The 24,050-nt window shown below is 39.5% G+C and overlaps 2 protein-coding genes across 5 annotated transcripts in view; both read right to left on the reverse strand.

Moving 5' to 3' along the window:
* LOC125695034 (alpha-1-antiproteinase 2-like) overlaps positions 1–366 on the reverse strand; it is a 13,299-nt gene extending 12,933 nt beyond the window's left edge. For 3 of the 4 annotated variants that reach the window (XM_048949044.1, XM_048949040.1, XM_048949043.1), the window contains exon 1: positions 261–366. The gene's annotated coding sequence lies outside the window, so the exon portion shown is untranslated. The remainder of the gene's footprint in view (positions 1–260) is intronic. The other variant, XM_048949041.1, reaches the window with a different exon arrangement.
* A 16,859-nt stretch (positions 367–17,225) lies between these two features.
* Positions 17,226–22,349, reverse strand: LOC125694898 (alpha-1-antitrypsin-like). The gene is given in 7 exon segments (XM_048948744.1): positions 17,226–17,472; positions 18,234–18,381; positions 19,055–19,244; positions 19,247–19,324; positions 20,013–20,410; positions 20,412–20,676; positions 22,288–22,349. Coding segments are annotated over 6 exon segments (1,269 nt in total). The 5' UTR covers positions 20,660–20,676; positions 22,288–22,349; the 3' UTR covers positions 17,226–17,265.
* Positions 22,350–24,050: the final 1,701 nt, after the last annotated feature.

A 24,050-nucleotide genomic window follows, 5' to 3' on the forward strand; every position in this document is an offset into this window, starting at 1 on the left:
GGAGGAACACTTTGATCTCTTTAAAATATTTAACTGGTTACCCTGAATCCCATTTGAAACCACAATGGGTTGCTGTTCTGATGATGCCCCCTGGAGTACAGTGAGCACATATGATACACTGAGATGGCATGTCAGTGTGGAGCTGCTGAAGGCTGCATCTCTGTATAATCAATGAATGTAGAGATATTATAGTCATGAAATATAACAAAGAGCTTGGCTACACAGTTATTATACCAAAACAAAATAGATAGAATGCTTACCCATATCCTAGGCTTGCTATGAAACTCCAGAGGAGGAGATCTCCAGAAGCAATCCTTCCTCACTGGTAGTCAGCTCTTAAATGGGTCTAGGAGAGGTGGAGCCAGGCTCCACCCCTTCTGGCAGCACAGGTGAATTGCCTTCACCTGTGATCAATCAGAGGTTCAGGCCGTGATTCAGCAGTTCACATACACTCTCTCATTCTCTTGCTCTGCACGCAGCAATATTTAATTTGTCTCTCAAGGTGTTTCAAGGGGAACTGCACTCTTAATTACACAAACAGCTCAGAAGAGACTTCCAGGAGGAAGTTACTCTCAGTGGCAATAAAGAGAAGGTACAGCAATGTCAAGGCTCTGCTCCTGTCCTTTCAAGCAAAGATATGACAGATCTTCACCCTTAAGCTGTGTCTTCCTCTATTTCGTGTTGTACACCTGTTGACTCCTGGCAGCTCCAGGCAGGATGTTCCTGCTCAGGTCTTTTAGATCTCTCCCCACCTTGAGAAAACAGAAAAAAATTACTGGTTTTCCACTGATTGATTGATCAGATTTCTGTGTGTTCACAGGTGCTAATACTGGTGTAAAGAAGGAAGGCAGAAGGTATTGCTTAGAGGCCAGGATCATAGAATTGTTTGAAGGAACCTTTAAAGGTCATCTAGTCCAATTACCCTGCAATGAAGAGGGAGGTCTAGAGCTTGATCAGGCTGCTCAGAGTCCCGTCCAGCCTGACCTTGAATGTTTCCAAGGATATGGTAACTACCATATCTCTTGGAAGTTATTTCTGGGGTTTGTGCTCAGATTTAATTTGACTTGCAATGTTCAAGGCTGATTTAGGAGCAATGGGGCCAGTAGATTAAGTGAAGTGATGATTCTCCATGATAGTGTGCTCAACGTCCTCCTCTAGCCTGGCTGTTACACCAGACCTTGCTCAGACCGACAGTGAGCACAGTGCTGATTACACTCAAGACCTTGCTAAGACAGAAACCACACATCTGTCTCAAACTGGGTGCTAGAAGAACTGATGGCAGACACATGCTTCAACAGATAAAGAACAACTGAAAATGTCCTAAAAATATGACTTTTTTCAGTCATCTTACCTGATAAGTATTTAGCAGCCCAAGAGCCCCTTGAATTCTACTGCTTAGCAGCTGGTTGCACAGCAGGATCTCCCCGAGGGTAGGGGGCGGCTCTTGAGGTTATAGCTGTACAGAGATCCCTTAAACCTTAATGTGAAGATGCCTTGCCAGTATAGATACTTGGTAAGTGTCTAACAGTTTATTTAAGCTTTGTTAGCTTTGCTGAGATTATATTTTAGAATGATAGTTCACATACAATCCCTTAGACATAAACTGTTGACCAAGTTTGGACTAGCAGTAGATCCAGCTACGCTTAGGCTCCTTTCCTCTGGAGTTCAAGAAGTTTGGAAAGCAAGGAGGGTGTGCTTTGAACCTCGTCATTCAGCAGGCTTCCTTCACATTTGAACAGAAATTATTGACCAAGCCAGGTACTACAAGAGGATTAGGTTACACCTATGCTTCTCTGAGTAGGACTTTAGAAAAAAAAGAGGTTCACTCTGAACCTCTTTTCTCAACTAGATGGTCTCCTGGATTAATGTGCTTAACCCTACTCTTTATGCTGTTAATAATAAAGTGTATCTTACCATCTTGAATCTTCCTGTCACAGTCTTCTTTGTTAATTCACTATTAATTCACTGTTAATGAACTGTTAATTCATTTTATCAGTAAATACATTCCTGCTTCTCTCTTATCAGTGAAGTTTATTTTCCCTCCATGATGTTCTGCTCTATGTGCATCTGGAGTGCTGTCTCCCCTTTTGGTTTCCCTTGTGCAAGAGAGAAGACGACATCCTGAGTGAAAACAGTAGAGGGACACCAAGGTCGTTGAAAGTCTGGAGGACAAAGGTGGGGAGGCTAGGACACCAGGACTTATCCACCTTGCAGAAAAGAAGGTCATGCAGGAGGGTGTACCTGCAGTGTTCATTTGTGTAACAGGTAACGTTAGGGAGAAGATGGAGCCAGGGTTGCAAAGCAGTAGTATGAGTGGCAGGGGATGCAAGCTACGGCAAGGGAAATGCAAATTAGTATAAGTAAAATAATGTTCAGGGATTATAATCAAACATGAGGACAGATTGCTCTGTGAAGCTGTAAAATCACTGTCCTTGGAGACATACAAAACCTGGCTGGATATGGCCCTGAGCAACCTGATCTAATTTCCAGGCTGGTGCTCCTGTGAGCAGGTGGTAGGATTGGATGACCTCCAGAGATGCCTTCCAACCTAAGTTATTATCATAGAATCCTTAGAGTTGGAAGAGACCATTGAAGGTCCTCTAGTCCAAAGATCTTGCAACAAACAGGGACATCCACAGCATATTAGGTTGCCTGTGGCCTTATCCAGCCTTGCCTTGAAAGTCTCCAAGGACAAGATATGAACCACATCACTGGGCAGTGTGTTCCAGTGCCTCACCACTCTCACTGTAAAAGACTTTTTCCTTATATGTAACCTAAATCAACCTCTTTGAGCTTGAAGCCATTTCCCCTTGTTCTGCCACACACCCTGCTAAAGAGTCTGTCTCCTTTCCTGTAGCTAATCCAAATTACTGTGAAATCCCACTCCCAGGAGACCATGCTTCCATTCATGCAGCAGGTTTGCATCTCAACCCTGTTGAGAAACCTCTCTGCTTCTCATCACGTGACTCTGGTGGCCTTTCCCAAAACACTTGGGAAGCTGCCATCTCCCTCATCCTATGGTACATCACAGCAGAGCTGGCACAAAGCAAGCAGGCAGCCTCCCCCTTCACTGCTCAGACACAGCCTCTGCCAGGGCTCAGCACAAGGCATGACATTAGAACAAACAAATCTGGCAGGCCATCTGCCCTGTTCCCAGCACCCCACCACAATAGTGCCCAAGATTAGGCTGTGCTTTTCCCTTCTGAGACCTTAGAATTTCATGGAAGTAGCTGTGATCTCAGTAGGGATTCATGCAGCTGCCTTGATTTCTCTACACCTGCCTGTAATAAAGTCCTGCTAATGATATGCTTTTTAAAAGCATAGGTGGGAGGGGAGGAAGGGAAATGTTAAGACAGAATAGGAAAGCTTGAATGACTATTTTAAAATCAGAAGCACTCAGCAGTCATTTTCCTTCACAAACGTCTATTTAGATGATCAATTTTCAGATACATACTTAGTGAAGCATTAAAGCTGTTGAGAAAATCACTTTTTAAATTCCGTTTCTTGAAGTTGTAAAGCACATGTGGCTGCAGGTGGCTGAGCAGGTCTGGTTCTCCTTGATCTAGTCTGGGGACAGACAAAGAATCCCAAAGATGAGCTTGTGTGACTGTGGGAGGAGAACTGTCTCTGATTATTGATGGACTTTGAACGGAGTTTGGAAAAATATTCAAATGCATGTTAATTTGTTTTATACGCTTAGATTTTTTTATCTGAGTAGAATTGAGTTCTCCTTTCATGTGCCGTTATAAAAAATATATGTGAGTGGGTCTGAGAACAAATTTTTAATAGTTCTCCACTATTATCTGAGAATATTTCATTTCTCTATCTGTTTGAAGTTATTCCCTCTTGAGAGTTGTAGGGAAGAGAAAGAATCTGTTGTTTTTATGCTCTAAAATGATGTGGTCAGAACACCTTCAGTGTTATATCTTCATTTTGATCATGCCTGGTTCTTTGGCTAAAGGATTCCCGCAGGTTTTTGCAATTTAAAAAGATTTAACAGATTTAACACTTCTGCACACCTCTGGGCCCATGTTGTGAGATGGATAGTCCATAAGAGATTTAAACTAGAGAATGCCAAAATTTAAGGTCTGCATACACCCTGTAGAACATTTTCTTTCAAGTCCTTCTAAAAAGTATTTCACCTCTACTGTAACCTGTTAGACTGATTGCTCCAGTGTTTGCATTGTCTTCTCTTCCTCCAGAATCTCAGTTTTTGTTCCATCCACCTTCTGTGGTGATTGTACACCCCAGAAATCGATAGTATGGGTAGCGCAGGCAGTAAAATCTGACTCTCTTGGATGAGCTGTCACACTGTATGGCTTAATGGTGAGATACATCAGCTGCAAATTCCTGCAGTTATGAAATGCCAGCATCTCCTAATGCCTTTTAGCCAGACAAGTGGGACAGATAAAGAAAATATTGAATCACCCTACACCCAGAACAATCAAGAAGGCCTGATTTCTCCTTTATTCTGGATCACTGGATCCAATCTCACAACACTTATTTCTGTACCTTATGTAAGAGTAGCTCATAGAAGACAACAGTGCCTTACTAGGTCCAAATGTAACATAAGTATAGCTTAGCTAAGCTGTACTTTAGCTCAACTATTTCCTAATGACAAGGCTTGGTACTCTGCCACTGGAGAGGATTAAGTTGGTCTGATGTGGTCAGTTTTTGACAAAACCAATTTCTTTTTGTCATCTTGTTTTTTTTTCTTGCTATTTGTCATCTTGATGTTTTCTAGATCCTTCTGATGGTTTTTATTTTTACTAATATTCTCAGAATTTTTCCAAAAATTGCAGTTGGTCTCAGTGACCTATAATTCACTAACTGTTATTTTCTTTTCTTTTTTTTTTTTTTTAATCCTTTTGCAGTGCTCTGAAAGTTTCTTGCGCTTCTACATTTTTTTCTTTTTTGTTCCTTTGGTTTGTTTTCACTTGGAAGCACAAAGACTCCTCTGCCCCTTTGCAGGGGCTTGGAGGGACATGGCAAGCTCAGAAGAGCTGTGGGATATTTGTAATGATGGTGAAAGGCAGGAAAAGCTGTAACTGGAATGCAGGAAGGTGATCTTCACATATGCACACTTTTTTCTCTTTGCTTCTTCCAACTACTGCTTGAGTAGGAATCACACATAGGGGCAAAGACGAAGTTCTGTCTCTTTGTGTAGAAATCATTGCAACCAATGCTGGCAGTGTTGAGCTCTGTAACAGAAGGCTTTTAATTAGTAACAGATTAACCACTGTGAAATGAACCTACTGTTGCTGATGTAAATGTACTTTACTGGCCAACTGTAATCAGTACATTAGAGGAAAGCAATACACATTTCCAAGTATGGAGTTTTCCAAAGGATTTACTCCTTCCCATTTGTCAAGTTTGCTGCTGGTCAACTCAATCAATAGAGGGAGGCAGAGGATATCAATTGTACAAAGAGGGAACTGGTCCTGCTGATGGAACTGGTTTATGAAGAAGTACATGTAGATATAAATTGTTCATAAAGCCATCGTCCCCTGAATAGACAAATCAAAAGTGTTTTTCACTCAAGCGAACAGGACTGTTCCTATACTCTTGGTACAGGAAAATACCTCCCCATACTGTCGTGGAAAGACTGCTGAAAGATCACACAGCATCAGGAGGTCTGGGCACAGTGGAGAAGGTATTGTCTTGCTGAATTGAGCTTGGTGCTGGCAAGGGAACCTGTGCTGGTGCTCGCACCAAGACAGGCAGAGAACAAGGGTGTTTCAGTCCTCCATGGAGCAGGTATAGGTTCTTAACTGGGAAAGATGGACCATTAAATATGTCAGGTACATGGGTCGTCTAGGCATTTCTCATCTTGGAATACTACCATTTCTTGTTCCAGTAATTCCTTACAAATGTCAACTTTTTGGTGAACGCTTGGTCTCAATTCATTTTTCTGGGAAAGTCCATAAGCTCATGCAGATTGGACAATCTGGGGCTGTACAAGCATCTGCCATTGCTCAGAAAAGGCACCATGTAGTAAAGTTTTAAACATTTGTCTGTGTTTTTAAAAATATCATATGATAATTTCCATGCAGTTATTACACAAAATCTCTATCGATGACCACAAAAGGTTGCCAATTGTATTGATAAGGAGAGCAGTAGCAGTATCTGACACTTGAAAATATTAGGGTAAGCAAATGAAGGTTATGGCACAGGTCTTGTTTCACTTTCCTATGCTTATGACATGTCCCAATCAGTATCAGCTTACATAATCACCCATCTGCTCCAGGGACACAGTGAAAGTTAGTTCCCTACCCCTAACTTCAACAATAAAATATGCTGTGGTGATCTGTTAAACCCACAGAAAAGTAAATAAGCACACAAGGGAGAGAATGGGAAAAAAAATAACAAAGTTCTGTCTGAAAAAAACAAATAGTTTCACTGAAATTCAGCAGGAAAAATGGTTCACTGTGGACATTTACTGAAAGCATGAATAGTAATGACTGGTGATGGAATATTAGTATCTATTGCATTTCCACGTGATGCACAAGGCTTTTCCCAGTAGATAAGTGATAAATATGTTATAAAGGAATCTCTGAGGATGTCTGGGTGATCTTCAGCATTCAACGAAGAGAAACACAGAAATATAGTTTTTTTCAGATAATTTAGTCTGATTTAATCTCTTAAAAATCCTTGAGGAGTGTGACATAGGTTTTGTTCACTTGGATTCTAGAAACTGAAGGGTTAGACAGAAAAAAGTTGTTTTTTTTTCCTGTGCTTATATGTTTGTCTTACTATCCAAAAAGAACAAAATGCCATAATTTCACATTTTTTCTCTAATTTCACATTTTTTTTCTAGTGAAAACTGAAAGAAGAATCAGGAATGTATGAATTGTTTCAGCGATGTTTATTGATTAAAGTTAGTTAATCTTTACCAGAATAGGAAATTGATTTTTGCTTTACAGCCCAAGCAAGCTTTTACTTCCCATGTGTTCCAGCCTCGGGAAGGCCAAAGAAAGCTGGTCTGACACAAAAGCAGAGTGCAAAGGGGTGGAGGAGCTCATGGAGGTACCACAGCTTTCAGCACAGCTCTAGGTCAAATGCACAGTGAAACATATTGTCAGCTGATACCTGAGAAAATTCTGATTTCCCTGAGGGAAGTCTTTGCCAGCTCATACCCGTAGCCACTGTACGTTATGATAAAATTCTTTGTTTTTGCTGTAAAGAATCTTTCAAATCTTTTTCACTGATCCCTTGGCATTTTTTTCAGCATGTTGTCTACATTTGGAGATTTCTGTGCTGTATTTGGAAAGATTACAGAAGCCTGAATGCTCTTTTTCTGATGGGGCTTTTCCATTGTGGCATTTTCTACACTATCAGAAGTACTAGAGCATTCTGAATAGAACAAAGCAGCTACAATATATAATAATCTTGATTTTTTTTAATCAATATTTTATCATTATCTTTCTGCGTGTTCTACATTTTTCCTTCTCACTATTAGCATTGGCAGGAACATTTGTAGTTGTCTGTAGCAGATGTTAAATAATAAATAAGAGGGCTCCCCCAAAAGTAATGCCTCCTATTTTTTTATGTTGATCCATGACATCACAGACAGATGTTAGTGCTTTGGCAGAAGAGGTCAAATCTTCCCACCAATATTCCATTTTGTTTTGCTGTATAACAGATGGCTGCAGTGCGGCCCTCTGACAAGCTGATGTCTGACACAGAAGTGCAGATGAAACCAAGGTGTAGAGATGAACTCCTCCATGCAGAAAAAATGGTACACACTGCCATCCACTGATGCTTGCTGAATGTTGATGGAGACCAAGTGATGGGTGTGAACACAGTGAGGTGGTGGGTGGCATTTCACCAGTAGTGACAGGAACAGTGATTCGCTTCCACTGAAGTAGATTGTTGCGAGCGCAGCTTGCAGGCTCTTTGTTCATCATCAGTGAAAATGCATAGCTCATGGTGGTGTCTATGTTGAAAAATTGTTTTGTAGTTGAGAATTCACTCTAACAAATAGTGTTAGTGTGCTCTTTGTTTTAGTTTCCATGGAAATAAATCATAAAATCATAAAATGGCCTGGGTTGAAAAGAACCACAGTGATCATCTAGTTTCAACCCCGCTGCTATGTGCAGGGTTATCAACCACCAGACCAGGCTGCCCAGAGCCACATCCATCATGGCTTTGAATGCCTCCAGGGATGGGGCATCCACAACATCCTTGGGCAACCTGTTCCAGTGTGTCACCTCCCTCTGTGTAAAAAACTTCCTCCTAATATCTAACCTAAACCTCCCCTATCTCAGTTTAAAGCCATTCCCCTTGTCCTATCACTATCCACCCTTGTAAACAGCCATTCCCCCTCCTGTTCATACACTCCTTTCAAGTATTGGAAGGCCACAATGAGGTCTCTCTGGAGCCTTCTCCTCTCCAAGCTAAACAATCCAAGTTCCCTCAACCTTTTCTCGTAGGAGAGGTGCTTCCAGCTCTCCGATCGTCTTAGTGGCCCTCCTCTGGATGATGTGATTGCACTCATTTACTCACAAATTCTCATAAGTATTCACAGTTTTGTAGCCAAAAACTGCATGTTCCTTCTCTCTGAATAGCCTCAGGTGGGTTTCTGTGGAGGATATAGCACACCAAAGTTCCTGGTTTAGAGAAACCTCATCATTTTTCTGGCTTTACCCATGAAGCTTCAAGTACATGCCCCTCCCATTGGGTAATTGACAGTTGATCACGCAATTGTCACATGGTGGGCTGCTTGGTATGTGCATTGACTGCATAGTGGTCCTCTCCTCCAAGGTGACCCCCATTAGTCAGCTTGAATGCCCAACAGGAACAAGGTGAAAATTTTTTACTCAATAAATTGAATTCACACTTGAAAAATGAGCAGGAAGAAGAGGAGATTTCTAGTAAAATAAAAGTGGAAGAAAAACATCAAGGAACAATAGCTAGCCCATGAGATGAACTGCAATGTGGAAGCTGCACTGTCTAAAGCACACCATTTATAATCTCGTTCAGTGGCGCATCTTATCCTCATGCTTGAAACATAGCACTTTGTTAAAGTCCTTTCAATGAAGGCAAAGCAAATGCACTGGAGTTGTTTTGCCTCCATCCCCGTGACATTTGAATAGGAGCTGTCTAACCTGTTACTATATGAAGCAGGGTCTTTGCTGCATATCTGAAGTAATCCATGATGGCGGAACTTAGAAGAAAGATGGGAATTGCCTAGACACTGGAAGCAGTGGGTGGGGATGGCCACTGGGTATGCTCTGCTGCAGCTGACAAGCACTATTGCAGCTCTATTCTCAGGGGAACTCTTCCATTCAGAGCACAATGTTCTGCAGGAAGCAACTCAAGTGAGCTTCTTTCAGTTTGAGATTTTAACATGAGTTAACCTGGACATGAATGATGGAGCTGGTGATACCACAGCTGTGAGTGATGTGGACAAGACGCTCCATGAAGCAGGACTAAAACCACCCAAATTGTATAAGGCTGCATCTTCCTTACTTCCTTACTATTCTATAAAAAGAAAAAGTAAACAGCAAAGAATGGAATTATTGGAAGATATTTCATATAGATTTAGATGGATATCTATGTTTCCCTCTGGAGCTGGTAGTGTTTCTGCAGTTGATGAATGATGAGCTATAAGAATAGGAGAGGATGAGTGGGATTATTGTTCACGCAATACTGCTTTGCCCCAGTAGTGAAAGCATGTTGGGCCCCTGGTACCTTCTTACCTGACAACTTAATAGCCAAGGAAAATTAAATGTGGCCAGGCATTTAGCACAATCAGAACAATGAGATGCACTGTCGGTGTCAATTAGTGATGCTACTGAGTCATCCTAGATAATTTCCTATTTTTGTCTGTGCATGAAACAGACCATGAAAGGCAGAGACTGAGTTACAGAATTTCCCAAGTCTCTGCAATTTTTCTAACACAAGACTCCCTGGATCCATTCCCACTGTTGGGGCCTCTGCTCTGACAGTCTCCATCTGCTGAAGTACAGGCAGTTTTTGTCTGTAGATACTGAAGCTCTTTACAAATGAAGACTAATCTTTCCTAAAAATCCTACAACTGTCTATTACTTGTAGTCAGTATTTCATGTTTGTCCACTGCTGCTTCTTTAAAAGTTTCATTTAAAAATTCCTTTTCACAACAGTGAAACCCTCATCTACCTCACTGGCTGTCTAAAGAAAAGCTTCATTGTACAGGATAGATTAACATTGCTTTAGTGAGCTTTGTCAACTGTGCGTGAATGAATTAATCTACTGAATGAGTTAACCTGTGAAACAGATAGCCAATGTGAATTTAATATCCCTAGCTACTAAAATAGAACAGCATCTGCAGTGTTTTTAAAAGGACCCTACTTTGATCACCTGACCTTTACAGATTTTTGCACTGCTTTTATATTGTTTGAATAGGCTTAACCTATTCAAGCAGTTAGACATTAAACAGAGCAAATAGAGTTATTACAGTAGCATTGCTCTTCAGGACACAGATAATACCTGATGTATGCCAGCATAATAAACAGCAAAATCAGCATTTACTGAAAATTCTTGAGTCCCAGTGTCTCTATTACTTCTTGCCGTCTCCCAGGGTTTGTCAGGCTTTGAAAGGCTTTTGAATTTCCACACAGCTTCTCTTGTCTGATAGACAGGGGCAAATACTTCCCTTCCCCTGATTTTCTGATCCAAAGTCTTCAGAGGAAAGCCAACGGCAGTATGGTTCCAAGATCAAAGGAAAAACCCAGAGTTAACAGAAAGCAAAATAATGTGCAGGGGATGGCAAAAATTCCTTCAGTTCAGTCCATACTGTCCTAAGACCAGGGCAGAAATGATCAGACCTGTTAAGTATTAGTCATGGAGGAACTAGTGGTGAAGAACACAAGTCATTGCAAAGAACTTTGTTTCAAAGATGCTCAGAGCAATATAGAGTTGTTAATAACAGCGAGGTCAGTAAATGCTTGGGAAATCTGGGCCCCCACACAAAATAACTGTGAATGCAACTGTATTTAAAAAGTTATATCAGTCATGCTTGCATTTGCATCTACCTTTATACAGTCTTTGCGGTTTGCAAGTCCAACAGCCATGTCAATGAACTCGCTGGGTTGATGCCTACTGTGTGCCTGTGTTAAACCAGTTGCAGTCTGAGCCGGCACTGTCACTTGGAACCAGCAGCCAGGTGGTTGTGAAAATGAATATATCCACAGGATGCAAGGGATAAGTATTCCTTTCCTCTGGACTTCCCAAATACAGATCTGTTAGCATTATCATTGCAGTGATATCATTTCAATTGCTTCTCCTCCATTTCCAAACTCTTCAAAAACTCTCCCCAACTTTTCTGCCATCTCTCATTCAGCATCAAAAGGTCAACCCCCATTTATGATTCACTCTTAATGATCATCTCCATTAGTTTTTTCAGGCAAATATTTTATTTTACACACCATATTCACTGATCTGCAAACTTATTTCAGATAATCTCTCAAATTACTCATCAAAATCTTCCATTTGAAATGAACTCCAAACCAACAAAAATGCATAATGACTATTCCTTATAGTGTTGAAGGAGATAATTAGGAAGATTTATTGCTTTCCTCTCTGCAGTCTCAGTTAACAGGTTTTAATCCAGAATGAAGAGAGGAAGAATTTTAGTTGAGGCATGATGTCTCCTTCAACATGACTGCTCTGAGGAAAATGCCATTAGAATGATTCCCCATGCCCTTTTTTACTAGCTGCTTATGATGCTAAATCTACTCCTGTGAGTGAATTGCAGAATGTGACCCCACTGCCCATGGATAGAAATATAAGGGGAGGGAAAAGCCTTCATCTCATACACGTCATTTGGTTCCAAGCAAAACTAGGGAGTTAGTACTTCTCCCTTGAAAAGAAGTTATTTAGAGGCAAAAAGGTTTAGAAAATTTGTTTTAAAATGTCTTGAAGTCTATGCAAGTTCTTTTCCTTCTGTAAAATAAACAACAGAACTTTATTACATCTGTGGGATTTCATCACTCAGGCAGGAAATCATAGAGTGCTCCTGGGGCTCACTGTAATTTCTACTCACATTGGACCTGATTTGGGCTTTAGCAAGTATTTTACTGTCAGGAAAAAAACAAACACGATCCACAGTTATTTACAATGAAATTCTTTGCTTAAGAAGCTTTTGAGAAACTGTGAGATATGATCAACAACGTAAAAGAAATCTTTATTTATTGACTCTCTTTTTAATATTTATTTAAAGTTTTTGGACCATGGAAACTATTTCTGCAGTGATCTACCTTGTAACCAGCTGACCGGATTCATCAAGCACTACCCTCAATTACTGATGCACTGAAAGTTTTATTAACTAGTAATATTTCTGCCGAAAGGCAACATGAGAAATGAATAGAAACTGGTTTGAATCTGCTTTAGGAAAGCTGAAGTCTTCTAAGTTGTTTTTATAAACTGTTTCTGTTGCCACACCAAGGCACTTTTATGTGTTTGAGATCAGTTCTGGATCAAACTGTTTCATTTTAAAAACCTCAGAAACTAGAAATGAAACTCCTGTTTCCTTCGTGCACTAAGAATTTTTCCCCTGAAGCTTCATGTTCAATTGCTGAGCCAGAGAGCAGGATCATGTTTAAGTTGTATCTAATTTACTTTCCTTGTGTAACAGCAGGGGGAATCCAAGAGATAAGGAGAGTGATGGGCTTTCAAAGTTGTTCCTTGAAATAACATTTTTTTTAGTTTAGAATTTTTTATGTTGTTTAATGTATTTAAAACGTATGAGAAGACAACTCAGCCTCACCCTGCAACCCTTATAACATCAGGCTGTTGTGAGGCAAGAAATTTTTTTGTTCAATACTGATTCTTCTAGGGGAAAAGGATCCTGATACTCTTTCTCCTGTCCCCGTTTGCATGCATGAATTGGCCTCCCCAACAGGACTGTACAGGAGAGAGCAGGAACATTGGGGAACTCAACATCTCAAGTGTAGTTGAATGCCATGTATTATTTTGAGAGGGACATGTTTCTTTATTGTAAACTGCTTCATCAGGGTCAGATTGATCATCTCCCAAATAGTCAGAACCCTTCATTTACTGATTTTTTTGGTCTTATGGTAAATTTCATGGTTTGCAGCCTGCCACTCACAGAACAATAGGTGATACTAACTTTTCTTGAGTGAGTGTTCAATAAAGAGGATTGCAAAGACACTGCATACAGTGAGACACTGCAGCAGTTTGGAAAAAATATTCTGAAATAGATAGAAGTCATGGATTTATGTGTCTGTTCTTACTGCCGTATTTAAATGCTAAAATAAAGTGTACTTGCAGTGCAGTCAGTACAAATCTGTAGTTCCCACTGACTTCAAAGCAGCACACAGAAAAGCAGAATTTTGGAGTAAATGTGATATATTTGCCTAAAGGCTCACAGATTTGCACACAGAGTCTAGGATGTTTATTGGAAATCAATGAAAGGACTAGAAGTAATTACAGCCTTAAAAAACTGAAAACTTCATGAGTCCCCTTTGCTACAAGCTCCCATGCACGTTGCCTGTACTGCCATGTCTTTAAAGAAATGTAGCTGGCAAGAAAATCCACTTGACTCTGCAGACAGTAACTATTGACTAAGTCAGCAGTTTTCCCAGGGGCTCATGGAAAATTCACTGCTTGGCTTCTCAGCCATCAGGAAGGTCAGGGTGTTGCTAGAAATAATTTTGGAGTCACCAAAAAGCTTCTGTTAACAGCCAAAAACTTTTGGAGCCATTCTGGGTGATCCAGATGGATTACTGGCACCAGCCACACCATAAATAAAGGCTTCTGAGTCACCTCCATGCTGTAGCTGTGGTAGCTTTGGTCATCTCAGGGCCTGAATGTAGATGAGACGTGTTCTGTACTGTGCAATGCCAGCTTCTGAGGCTGTCACCACGTGCTCCTTACCTCTGCAAAACAGGCAGATTGGGGTGAGCAGCACCCATCAGTGTTCAGCTCACCATCTGCTGTCAAGCAGTGTAGGTGCTTTGGCTTCCTCCATGGTCTTATGGAAATCTCTTAACAAACTTGTATCTGAGGTCCTCAGGTAAAAAAATGTAGTCCCTTCTTTGCAGAATATTTCTAAAGGTGAGACCCTCGTAAACTGAGAATTACTGCAACCTTGCTGAAAATTGGCACTTGAAAAACTGAGAACAGAAAAAATCCAAAGTTAAAAGCTCTTTCAGTATTTAAAAAAAATTATACCTTAGCAAATGGCAAACCGTGTTTACCTTTCTGTGCTTTTCTATTTATGCATCTGTATGTTGTTATTAATTCAGTAAGTGCATTTCAGATAAATCAACAGAGTTGAAAGTAACTTTGAGATGCAGCATGCTGCTGATCAAATTTGCCAGTCTGCAGCCTCCACTATTCCCTAGTGCTTCTCATAACCTTTATTTTTGATGGATGTCAGGTCTTATTGTTGGAAATAGAAAACATAAGTGATGCTCATATAATTTCCATTCCCACTTAGAACTGCCTGTAGGCAGTGCCAGGTCAAGATCCCTGTGACTCTGGCAAGAACTGCGCTGTCTCTGAGCACCTCAGTAATGTTAATTTCCTATGTCTGGGTCTTGACACCAAAAGTAGTGGAGAGTGGTGCTTAATGAAGACACAGAAAGCCCTGCCTGTCAAAATATACGCAAAATGGAGGTAAACCACTGTAAAGATCCCTTGCAGATCTCAGTTCTTACGGATGGTAAGGGTTTGTGGTACGTATGGTATTATTTCAGATAACAAGAGAAGTCATAAAAGACCAAGATTCGCATCCCTGTGCCTAATTATCTGCAGGTGGCCTGCTGGTGTACAACGAAGTGAGACATATTATCTTGTGGTAATGCAAGTGTACAGCATATCCTTAGTTCACTCCATATACTGTTTTTTGAAAATTTTGGGTGGTTGCTCTTCTTGTTTACAGCTGCACGGAAATTATGAAACAATTCCTGGGAAGTATTCTCTCAGCCGAAATATTTTTTCCATCTTAACTATCTGCTTTTAATCAATTGGGCAGCAAGTAGACTTGCACTATTTTCCATAAGAAAAGCTCACAACTCTTATAAGCAGAGAATCATGAATTTTGAAAAGGTTCCTATTTCAGATCTCTTGTATTTATAATTAAGCAATAATAATTAGGTTGTGTCTGGCTTTCATTACCCAGAAATTTCAGAGGGGAAAGCAGAAATTGAAATAATAAGAACAGTTACCCATTTTCCTTCATTCTTACCTTTCCTCTAACATGTCTCAAAAATTTGACCACTAACCTAAATCCCACCACTCCCAAAGCAGGTGAGCAATGATTCTGCAGCTGTATGAGAAGTTGTGGATAAGGAGTGTGGTAATTTGGCACCTCTGTGCAGAGCTGAAATCCTTGGCTTAGCCCCAGGAGTGGAGTCTTGCTTCTTGCTTCTTCAAAAACTGTTGGAGCAATTGATTTGATTTTCCTGAGAGCAAAAATGAATTAGACAGGCATAGCTGACTAAGATTTTCTCTGGAGCATTTTTCAGGCCTCAGTGTATTCCTTTCTTTAAAGTACAGAGACAATGGAGTGATTGTAGAGACAATATTTGGTATTAAGTGTACCTTTAGATCTATGTGAATAAGCTGACTACCTCCTTTTTTTTGCCAGCAAGACTGGGATAAGGTCTGTGCTTGCCTGTCTGAAAGGTTCTATTAACTCTTATAATAAATAAGCAGATTCCTCAGATTCTTGTTTTCTCCCATCCGTATTATCTGTCACGATTTTCTCAGATCCAGGCACATTCAACATTTCTAACCCAGCTTTGCTTGAAGCTGATACCCTCCAGCAATGTCTAGAAGCCAAAGTTCCTCTCAAATAAAGGTTTTATTCCTGTCCCTCCTCAGCTGCAAAGCAGAACTTAGACTGGAGGTATTGGTTTTTGGTGGAGGTATTATTACTGTGTTTGTGAAGTATGTAGATGTCTATCATTTCTTGAAATTGAGAGGACACAGTAAAAAGATTGAAATTCATGGCAATTCATTAGGGCTACCAATGTGTTCTCTGTCCCTGTTAAACACCGCTACTTTTAGTGAATGTAATGTTATCTTAGGACTGCGTTTCTTTGCCTCCTCATGTGTCAGTAAAGAGATCAACCTGATGGATATCTAGAGAGAACACTCAGAAGGAAGGACTGTTGTTAGTCATCTTCCTATTTGTCAACCGTAATTAGAGGGTGGCTAGCTACATTTGGCCTAGTAACCTATGGAGATAAACAGTTTGGAAGGGTAAGAACAACGTGATATTTTAGTAAGATATTCTGTGGAATGACTGGCTCTGTGGCATCCAGAAGAAGCTGTGAATAACTTTTAATGGAAAAAAAGGAGTAATCCCAGAGGAGATAGCCGATGGAAAATAACATCTGAATCATGGAAGACCAAAGCTGAAAAGAGAAGCTACAGTCAAACAACAACTATTTAAATTAGACATCATTATTTTGGAATTGTTGGACCACAAAATCTTGTTAAAATTTCTACAGTTGTTTTTGAGTTACTGACTTGAGCAAGCCATGTGAGAGTAAAGATGGCTCCAGAAAAACTGGAAGTCAGATGTGGCATTCTGTTGTGGCAAGAAATTCATTTGGTCTGCCATTCATCAGCTGCATTTCCCCAAGTGAAGATGACCTCAGAAAGCAGCTTTTGCAAGTTAATTTAGCAGTACTTGTTTGGTTTTGCTTTTTTCTTTTCTTTTCTAGTTTTTTTCCTGCACATACAATGTGGAAGGACAAAAACAATGTGCTTGCAGAGGACAGCTTTGCCATGCAGGCCCAGTAAATGCAGTTCGCTCATGGAGCCCAGGCATTACTGCATGCGCAAAAGAACCTTAAGGGTGACAATTTGTGCAGTGACATTCAGCTTACTTTTACTCTAGAGAAACTAATGAGGAATGGAGATGGAAGCAAAGGATCTGTGCTGGTAGGAAGTTTCTGAGCTGAGGACTAGACATACAAGATGAGAGACAGGGAAATTTTCAGCTGGGAGGATGGTTTATCTGCATGCAAAGGGCCATGACGCCAGCTTTGATTGAATGAGCTAGGGAAATGTCTATGAAGATCTCACTGCTGTATGTTTATCCTGGGGCATTTCATAAACGTGACCTGCTTCTATTTTTCCCAGCTGTCTATTGAAAGACAAGAATAATATAATACAAAATATACTTTTTATTTTTAATTTTTAATTAGGGATAAATTCTGGCCTTTTTTTTTTCTTTTTTTTTTTTTGCAAAGAACTCTTTGAGATGTGTACAAGCTCTGCTTTGTTGTGGAGTACAGGTGCTCTGGACTAGTCTTCTGTGGCAGCTGGGTTCACAACTTTCCCCATGAAGAGGATACTGTTGGTGATTTTGTCAAAAATCATCATCACAAAGGGTCTGTTGAATTTGATTTCAAGAGGACTAAACATTGCAGAGAAAACCTTCATTTCTACCATGGTCACTGCAGCAGCCTCTGTGCCATTCTCATTAATATTCAGTTTGGCCTTGTGAATTGCCTGGAAAGGAAACAAAAATTAAATATCAAGGCACAGAACAGTGAGAAGCAACGGGTGACAAACAGGTTTGCTCTAACACTGAGAGACAGTAGTTTTCAAGATAGAGCACAAAATGAATAGAATTTGTGAGAAAAAATTCTCTTGTTCAGCCTTTTCAAGACAAGAAAAGTTTGCTCTGAGTTAAAAGGAAGATTTCTTTTTCACTCTGTCAGAGTCAAACTTGGCTGCTTATAGAGATTGAGCTGCACGGAGAGCGTTTATTGTTCAGTGGTTTCTTTGAGTAAGATCTTTTCTGTAATATTTAACACCAAGGAGGAATGTTTTCATTTTGCATCAATTTATGTATACACAATTTTAGTTTTTTTTTCTGTTGACACATTAGTGACAAACCAATTCTGAGGTGCTCAGCTAATACAGTAAGAAAGGCTCTATGGAATAAGAATGATCATTCCCAAATTACTGTAATAACTTTGATTATTTCCAGTATTAATTATTTACACAAGACTTTTGTGAAATTGTTCTCATTATCCTTTCCAGTTATTTTCTCATTGTCAGGAGTTTTAAAGTGAGATTGTGGGATAATTATGTAGGAAACAATTTCTTGCTAACTGAAATGAACATCAGCCATCTAACCCCTAAATTTCTTGTACTGCTGTCAGTGAGCCATTGTTGAAATCTAGAAATGGGATCAGCCTATTTTTTAAGATAATGTAATGAGGGCAGGCAAATTTCTTGATCACCAGCCCTGCTCACATACTTACCCTGGAAACTTTCAAGAGGGTATTTTTTGCAACTCCAGAGAAATCAGCATCATTACTGAACATGTCCGTCACACCCATTTTCAAAAACAATCTCTTGACATCATAGGAGCCAGAGATGGACAATTTTGGAAGATACAGGTCGACACTTCTTTTTTTTAAAGAAAAGAAAAGAAAAGAAAAGAAAAGAAAAGAAAAGAAAAGAAAAGAAAAGAAAAGAAAAGAAAAGAAAAGAAAAGAAAAGAAAAGAAAAGAAAAGAAAAGAAAAGAAAAGAAAAGAAAAGAAAAGAAAAGAAAAGAAAAGAAAAGAAAAGAAAAGAAAAGAAAGAGAGTTTATAATTGCAAGATCCTTCAATACAAGAGCTGATACAAGTGATGTGAATCTATCCCAGACATCTGTGAATCATTGTCCTGGCTTTCTAAAGCCTGAATATATACCATTTTAGTGAAGGAGAAATTGAGGTACCAGTCCTACCACCCACAGACTGATCAGTGGTCATCCAGACTGGAGAAGAAATTTCATTTTCTTTCAATTGGATCCTCCCTAGTCTGGATGCGCTCCTGAGGGCTGAGTTTGCAAGCACAGAATCCCCGCAGTTTGCAGCATTCCCACTGCTGTTGCTGGAGAAGCTGAGGAGAAGGTTCCCCAGTGAACAAAATCTCCTGATACTTCCTTTGAGATGAAGGAACTGTGCAGCGCTTGTTCCTCAGAGTTGTATTTATCAGCTTTTTGTGGCATCCTATGATTTACCTTGCCTGCATGAGTATTTATGGCCTTTTTAGTGCTTAAAAAAAATGGCAGTCAAAAGAAGTCAAAGGATTACCTTCCTTCAAGTGATTGGCTCCAATTAGACACTGTATCTTGTAGCAGAGCATCTTCTACCTGGTTCATACTCCCTTCATCAGGCAGAACAAAAAGAGCAGCAGCATTTCCTGTGTATGGTATTTCTACTATCCAGCAAGACAGCTTCTCATCCCTATGGATATTATAGTATGTATTTTTAAACATCATTTAACCTTAACAGAATGCTCTGCATCCACAAAGAAGTCATCATCTCTGGTGTCGTAACTTTCAAAAGGTTCTTCCCAGTAACCTTTTGACAAAAGAATGAGAATAGAGCTGAATAAGCTGAAAAAATGGCAAGTATGTGCATAACACAATAGTTGATGCTCAGGATAGTATATTTGAATGGTAAATTCAATTACAAGCCTATCTCAGTTTAAAGATTCTTGTACCCTGGCAATAGAGAGGAGATTTGAATCATTTCAATCATCTGAATAAAAATCACACAAGGAAAATACAGGTGGAGGAGAAGCTCTGAGCCTTCATCTGCTAAGTCAGTGATGAAACTTCTATAGACTCACCTTATGCGTTCTCTGGACTTACTCCTTTATTATGTCTTATTCATGTTTTATTTTGACTGTATCCTGCACAGCCAAACAGCTGTGCCTTTCAAAAAATGGTCATAAGCTCCCAAGCTTGCCCTTTTTGAATACTTTCAGCTCTGAGCCTAATTTGAGATGATATACTATTGATTGGTACTTCTATTATGTTTTTCCTTTTTATTTTTTACTCATAAAAGATGATTCTTCATACCTGACTTTCAAGTATTTCCTTATATCATTTAAAAGAAGAAAGATATTAATTGAAAATTAATTGAAAAGAAGAAAGATAAATTGGATGGTAATGTAGGTTCACCATGGGAAAAAACTTTGATTCTTGAGTTTGGATCAGACTTCTAGAGCCTATTTTTATAACCTTAACCAATGTTTTTAACTCACCTTTAAAGTAAACGTAGTTAGTCAGAATCATCATAACATCTTCATCAAGACTGTTCAGTAAGTCTACAAATTTACCATGGGTCTTAGCTTTTATGTAGTTATTGATTTCCTCTCTAGCATGTTCAGAATTTTGGAAATCCATAGAAACAGCTTCCGAATAATAAAAATTTGTAACATCATCCAAAAATTTTTTTTGCAGTTTCAGTCTCTCATCTATGAACAGAGTATTGCCCATGTTCAATTGAATCTCTCTGTGAGGGTCATTCAGCAGCTGGAGGAGATGCTGGAAGCCCTCATGGATCTCCTGCTCTTCCATCTCTGTCAGGTTGAAGGTGAGGCATTTGTGCAGCTGGTTGAGTGTGTTTGATCTGGCCCCCAGGGAGAGCATTGCAAAGGCTCAAGGGAGAGAAGAAAATATTCTTGTTACCTCCCTCTTCTGTGATCTGCTTATAAAACCTAAATGCAAATTCAGCATTGCTGAAGGCTATCTTCACGTGAGCTGAGTTTTCACGTTCCACGTGTGAATGGTCTCCTAGGGAATGAGGTTTCTCTTTCTTATGTTTATGTTTGTTGCTCTGGTTGGGTTTAGGAAGAGCCTGGACTTGAAGTCCAACAAGAAGCAAACACAAATACAGTGCAGACTTCATTTTCCTTCTGAAGAATTCTGTTGAGAAAGGAGAAATTATCTTGAAAATGTTATCTTTCCTGCATAAAAACAATTTATTTTGTATTTGAAATACTGACTTTCATATGCCAGTGTTTAGAATTTCTTTCCATTGGGTCTCATGGCTAGTCCATTTCTGGTCTGTTCTATTTATTTCCAACCAAGATACTAACATGACACCACTAGGGAGGAATTGATTCTGTGTAGGTTTTTGTGAGGTATCTGATCTGGAATTGTCCTTGTGTCTGACCAGTATGGCATTATTGCATTTCTAAAGGTATTTGTGTGCACAACTGAATTCACATATTGTTCCTATACATTCAGTAAGCACTTTGGCAGTGTATAGAAGCCATGATCTTGTGATGACTTGGGTTTTCATGCACTGCAGTAATACAGAGAAAACATCACTTATAGTAGAAGAGAATCCATCTGATGCTTCACCATTTAAACTGTCTTTCTGCCTCTGGTGCGGCAGCTCTGAACTCAAGAACTGTGTCATTTCAAATATTACCTTACATGTCTCAATAAAATGAGAATAAAGCAAGAAACTTTATTATGTCTCTTCATTGCACTCAAAATATTCATAAGGCTGCAAAATCGAACACCCAAGAGTTTAGGAAAAGCTAGAGCAGTAGCTTCCTGAATAGCTCAAATGCAGCCTTGCTGTGTATGTATTTGGGTAATTGGATGACCTTTCCTCTTTCTTAAACTAATACAAACAAATTATATATAACCCTGCAGTTTCTCTTCTCTTTTCAGGAGATATGGGAAGTATGTTCTCCATAGAACATCTCATATAAGTTATCTCAATCACAAATCTTGAAAACAAGGAGATAGCGTACTGAAGGAAAACAGAGGTGATGATACTGTTCAGAGCAACTGCATAATACAGTGTGTGAATCTGCTCCATGATTTGCCTTGGGCTGTGTCTGAAGCCAGGTTTGGGTCCTATATCAAACATTTCATGGGCAGTTATTAAATCCGGGTTTCCTCTTATGTTGCTGCCCTTTATGAAACACTTGAGATCTAAGATGTGTAAATGCTGAGTGTGGGAATTGTGCTCAGTTTGCCTAAAATGACAGATTAAACTATAGTTTAAAAAAAAAAAAAGTAAAATCTAAATGAAACTAATCCACTTTGATCCTGTAAATACTTTTTATATAACTCTAGAAATCTGTGTCTGAGACAGACTAGCATCAACCCCAGTGCCACTTAACTTTCTGTAGTGTTTGAGGATGCTTGTGGTATTGGTTATGTTACTCTCAGCTCCTGAACTAGTCCTGCATCAGCCTAGAGTATCTAGGACATTGAGTTGCAAGTGAATTTACTCCTCTGGAAGTAGGAGTAGTACAGGCAGGGTTTGGTGTTTCACCTTGGTGTCAATGGCAGCTAATATTCACTTTGGACCTCATCTCCCTGTCACTCTGACGTAGTATCTAAGAGCTGCACCACTGACTGCTTTCAGTGTATAGATCATGCTTCCAGAAGATAAATTTCCAACTACTTATACTAAATAAAATCATCTCATAATTAAATACCATGTATTAAATTGCAGAGATCATAGAAAATATGAATTCAAATTCTTCTAAGGAAGTATAATATAGTACTTACAGTGTAGTTTAAAAAGAGTCTGCTGGACCTCTCATTCACAGTGCTACTTCCCTATTCTCCGTCTTGCTCAGTAATATTAAGTTAATGTTCACAGGTAAATATTAATCAAAGCAAATAATATTTATTTGTTAAGCAAAGAAATTGTTAAGCAAACTTTTTTTCCTAGACATCAAACATTGTAACCCTGTTTTTCAACATATAAATGAAATGATGCCAACATCTGTGGCTCAGAGTGTAAAGAGCAAGGTTCATACTACTCTTGCATTTAAACAAATCTGTGGGCAAAAGAACTTTGCAAGATAGTGTAGCATAGCACACTACCTTGGGCTTTTGAAATCCACACAGTAGTTGAACTGGAAATCTAAGATAGGTCCTGAGTGATGTCTGGTTGTAAATAGATTAGCTTGTTCTACTGACTCTCTGCATGGGATATCCTGACAGAAGGATATCATCTAATCAGCTACATGAAGCAGCAACAAGCTTGCTCAGGAACAGCTCAGTACCTCCACACTGCTCTGCATGTTGCAGGGGACATTGTAAATATACTCTAACTACGTAAGTTGCTCCAAAACTAATGCCTTTTATTTCTTTCCATGGGAAAAAAATGAGTACAAATTGCTCAATAACACTGTTTGACAGAGCAAATTCTCAGATACAAAATGCTATTTTTTGCAATAGTCACCACCATGAACTGATTTGTGTGAGTAAGCTGATTGAGATGCTTTCCATTCCATGGTGTGACAGCTGCGCATGTATGCCTGAAACGTGTCTTATCTTTCACACAGCTATCACCACTGCTGAAATGCACCACTCTCTGCCTCGCTGTGCTCACCACTCCAGAAACATTCAGCAAGTGTTGATGAATGTCAGTAGGTGTACTTTTTCTAGCTGGAGGAATTTAGTGACATACCTTTGCTTTATATGCACTTCCATGTAAGATGCCATTGTGCCAGCTTGCCTCTCTACTGCAATCTGTCACATGGCAACAACATGTAATGGAATGTTATTGAGAACATATATTTAGAACATGTATTACCTCTAGCACCATGGGCTAACGTAATAAAATAGGAGGCATTACTTTCAGAGCAGGCTAACATAATAAAATAGGAGGCATTACTTTCAGAGCAGCCCTCATAGCATTCTTCAAAGTCATTGCTAAATTGTTACTTAACTGCTTGTCAAGAGAAGTAGTGGTTAGTTTTTTGAGAGGTTGTTGATGAGTATTTTGGACATTATTGAAATAGTGAATGAGAAGCAAAATAACAACATGGCTTGAAAAGTTATCAAAATAAGAAAATGGAGTTTCAGTTTCTCCATGATGGCAGTTAGGTAGCTGTGCTCAGTCCTTTGCTAAGTATGTATCACAATTAGATACCTTGGAAAACATGATTCTCTCCTGTAAAACGTAATAGAAAATAAGAGGGAATCCCCCCACATGGATACCTATTAGATTGCAGCACTTATGCTATCCCATGGAAAATAAAGCTTTTTTTCTTTTTTTCTTTTTTTTTTCTGAGCACTGTTGCAAATGGCTGCACTGAAAACCCTCTACCTAGAATGGATGTCACCAAGAAACAAGAGACTAAGCTGGGAATCCTGTGTGGAGTTTTACAGGAAAGAGATGGGCAAAGCCCCTAGTGCTCCTAGGTAAGCAGTGGCTGGGATGGAGGAACTTCTCCTGCTCCAGGAGCCAGGGAAGTCTTACGAAGGACTGAAAAAAGTGCTTTCCAAATGGCCTGATAATGGTTTATGTGCAAGGAACT

The sequence above is a fragment of the Lagopus muta genome, chromosome 6 (genome assembly GCF_023343835.1).
Source record: "Lagopus muta isolate bLagMut1 chromosome 6, bLagMut1 primary, whole genome shotgun sequence".
In the NCBI taxonomy this organism is placed as follows: Eukaryota; Metazoa; Chordata; class Aves; order Galliformes; family Phasianidae; genus Lagopus; species Lagopus muta.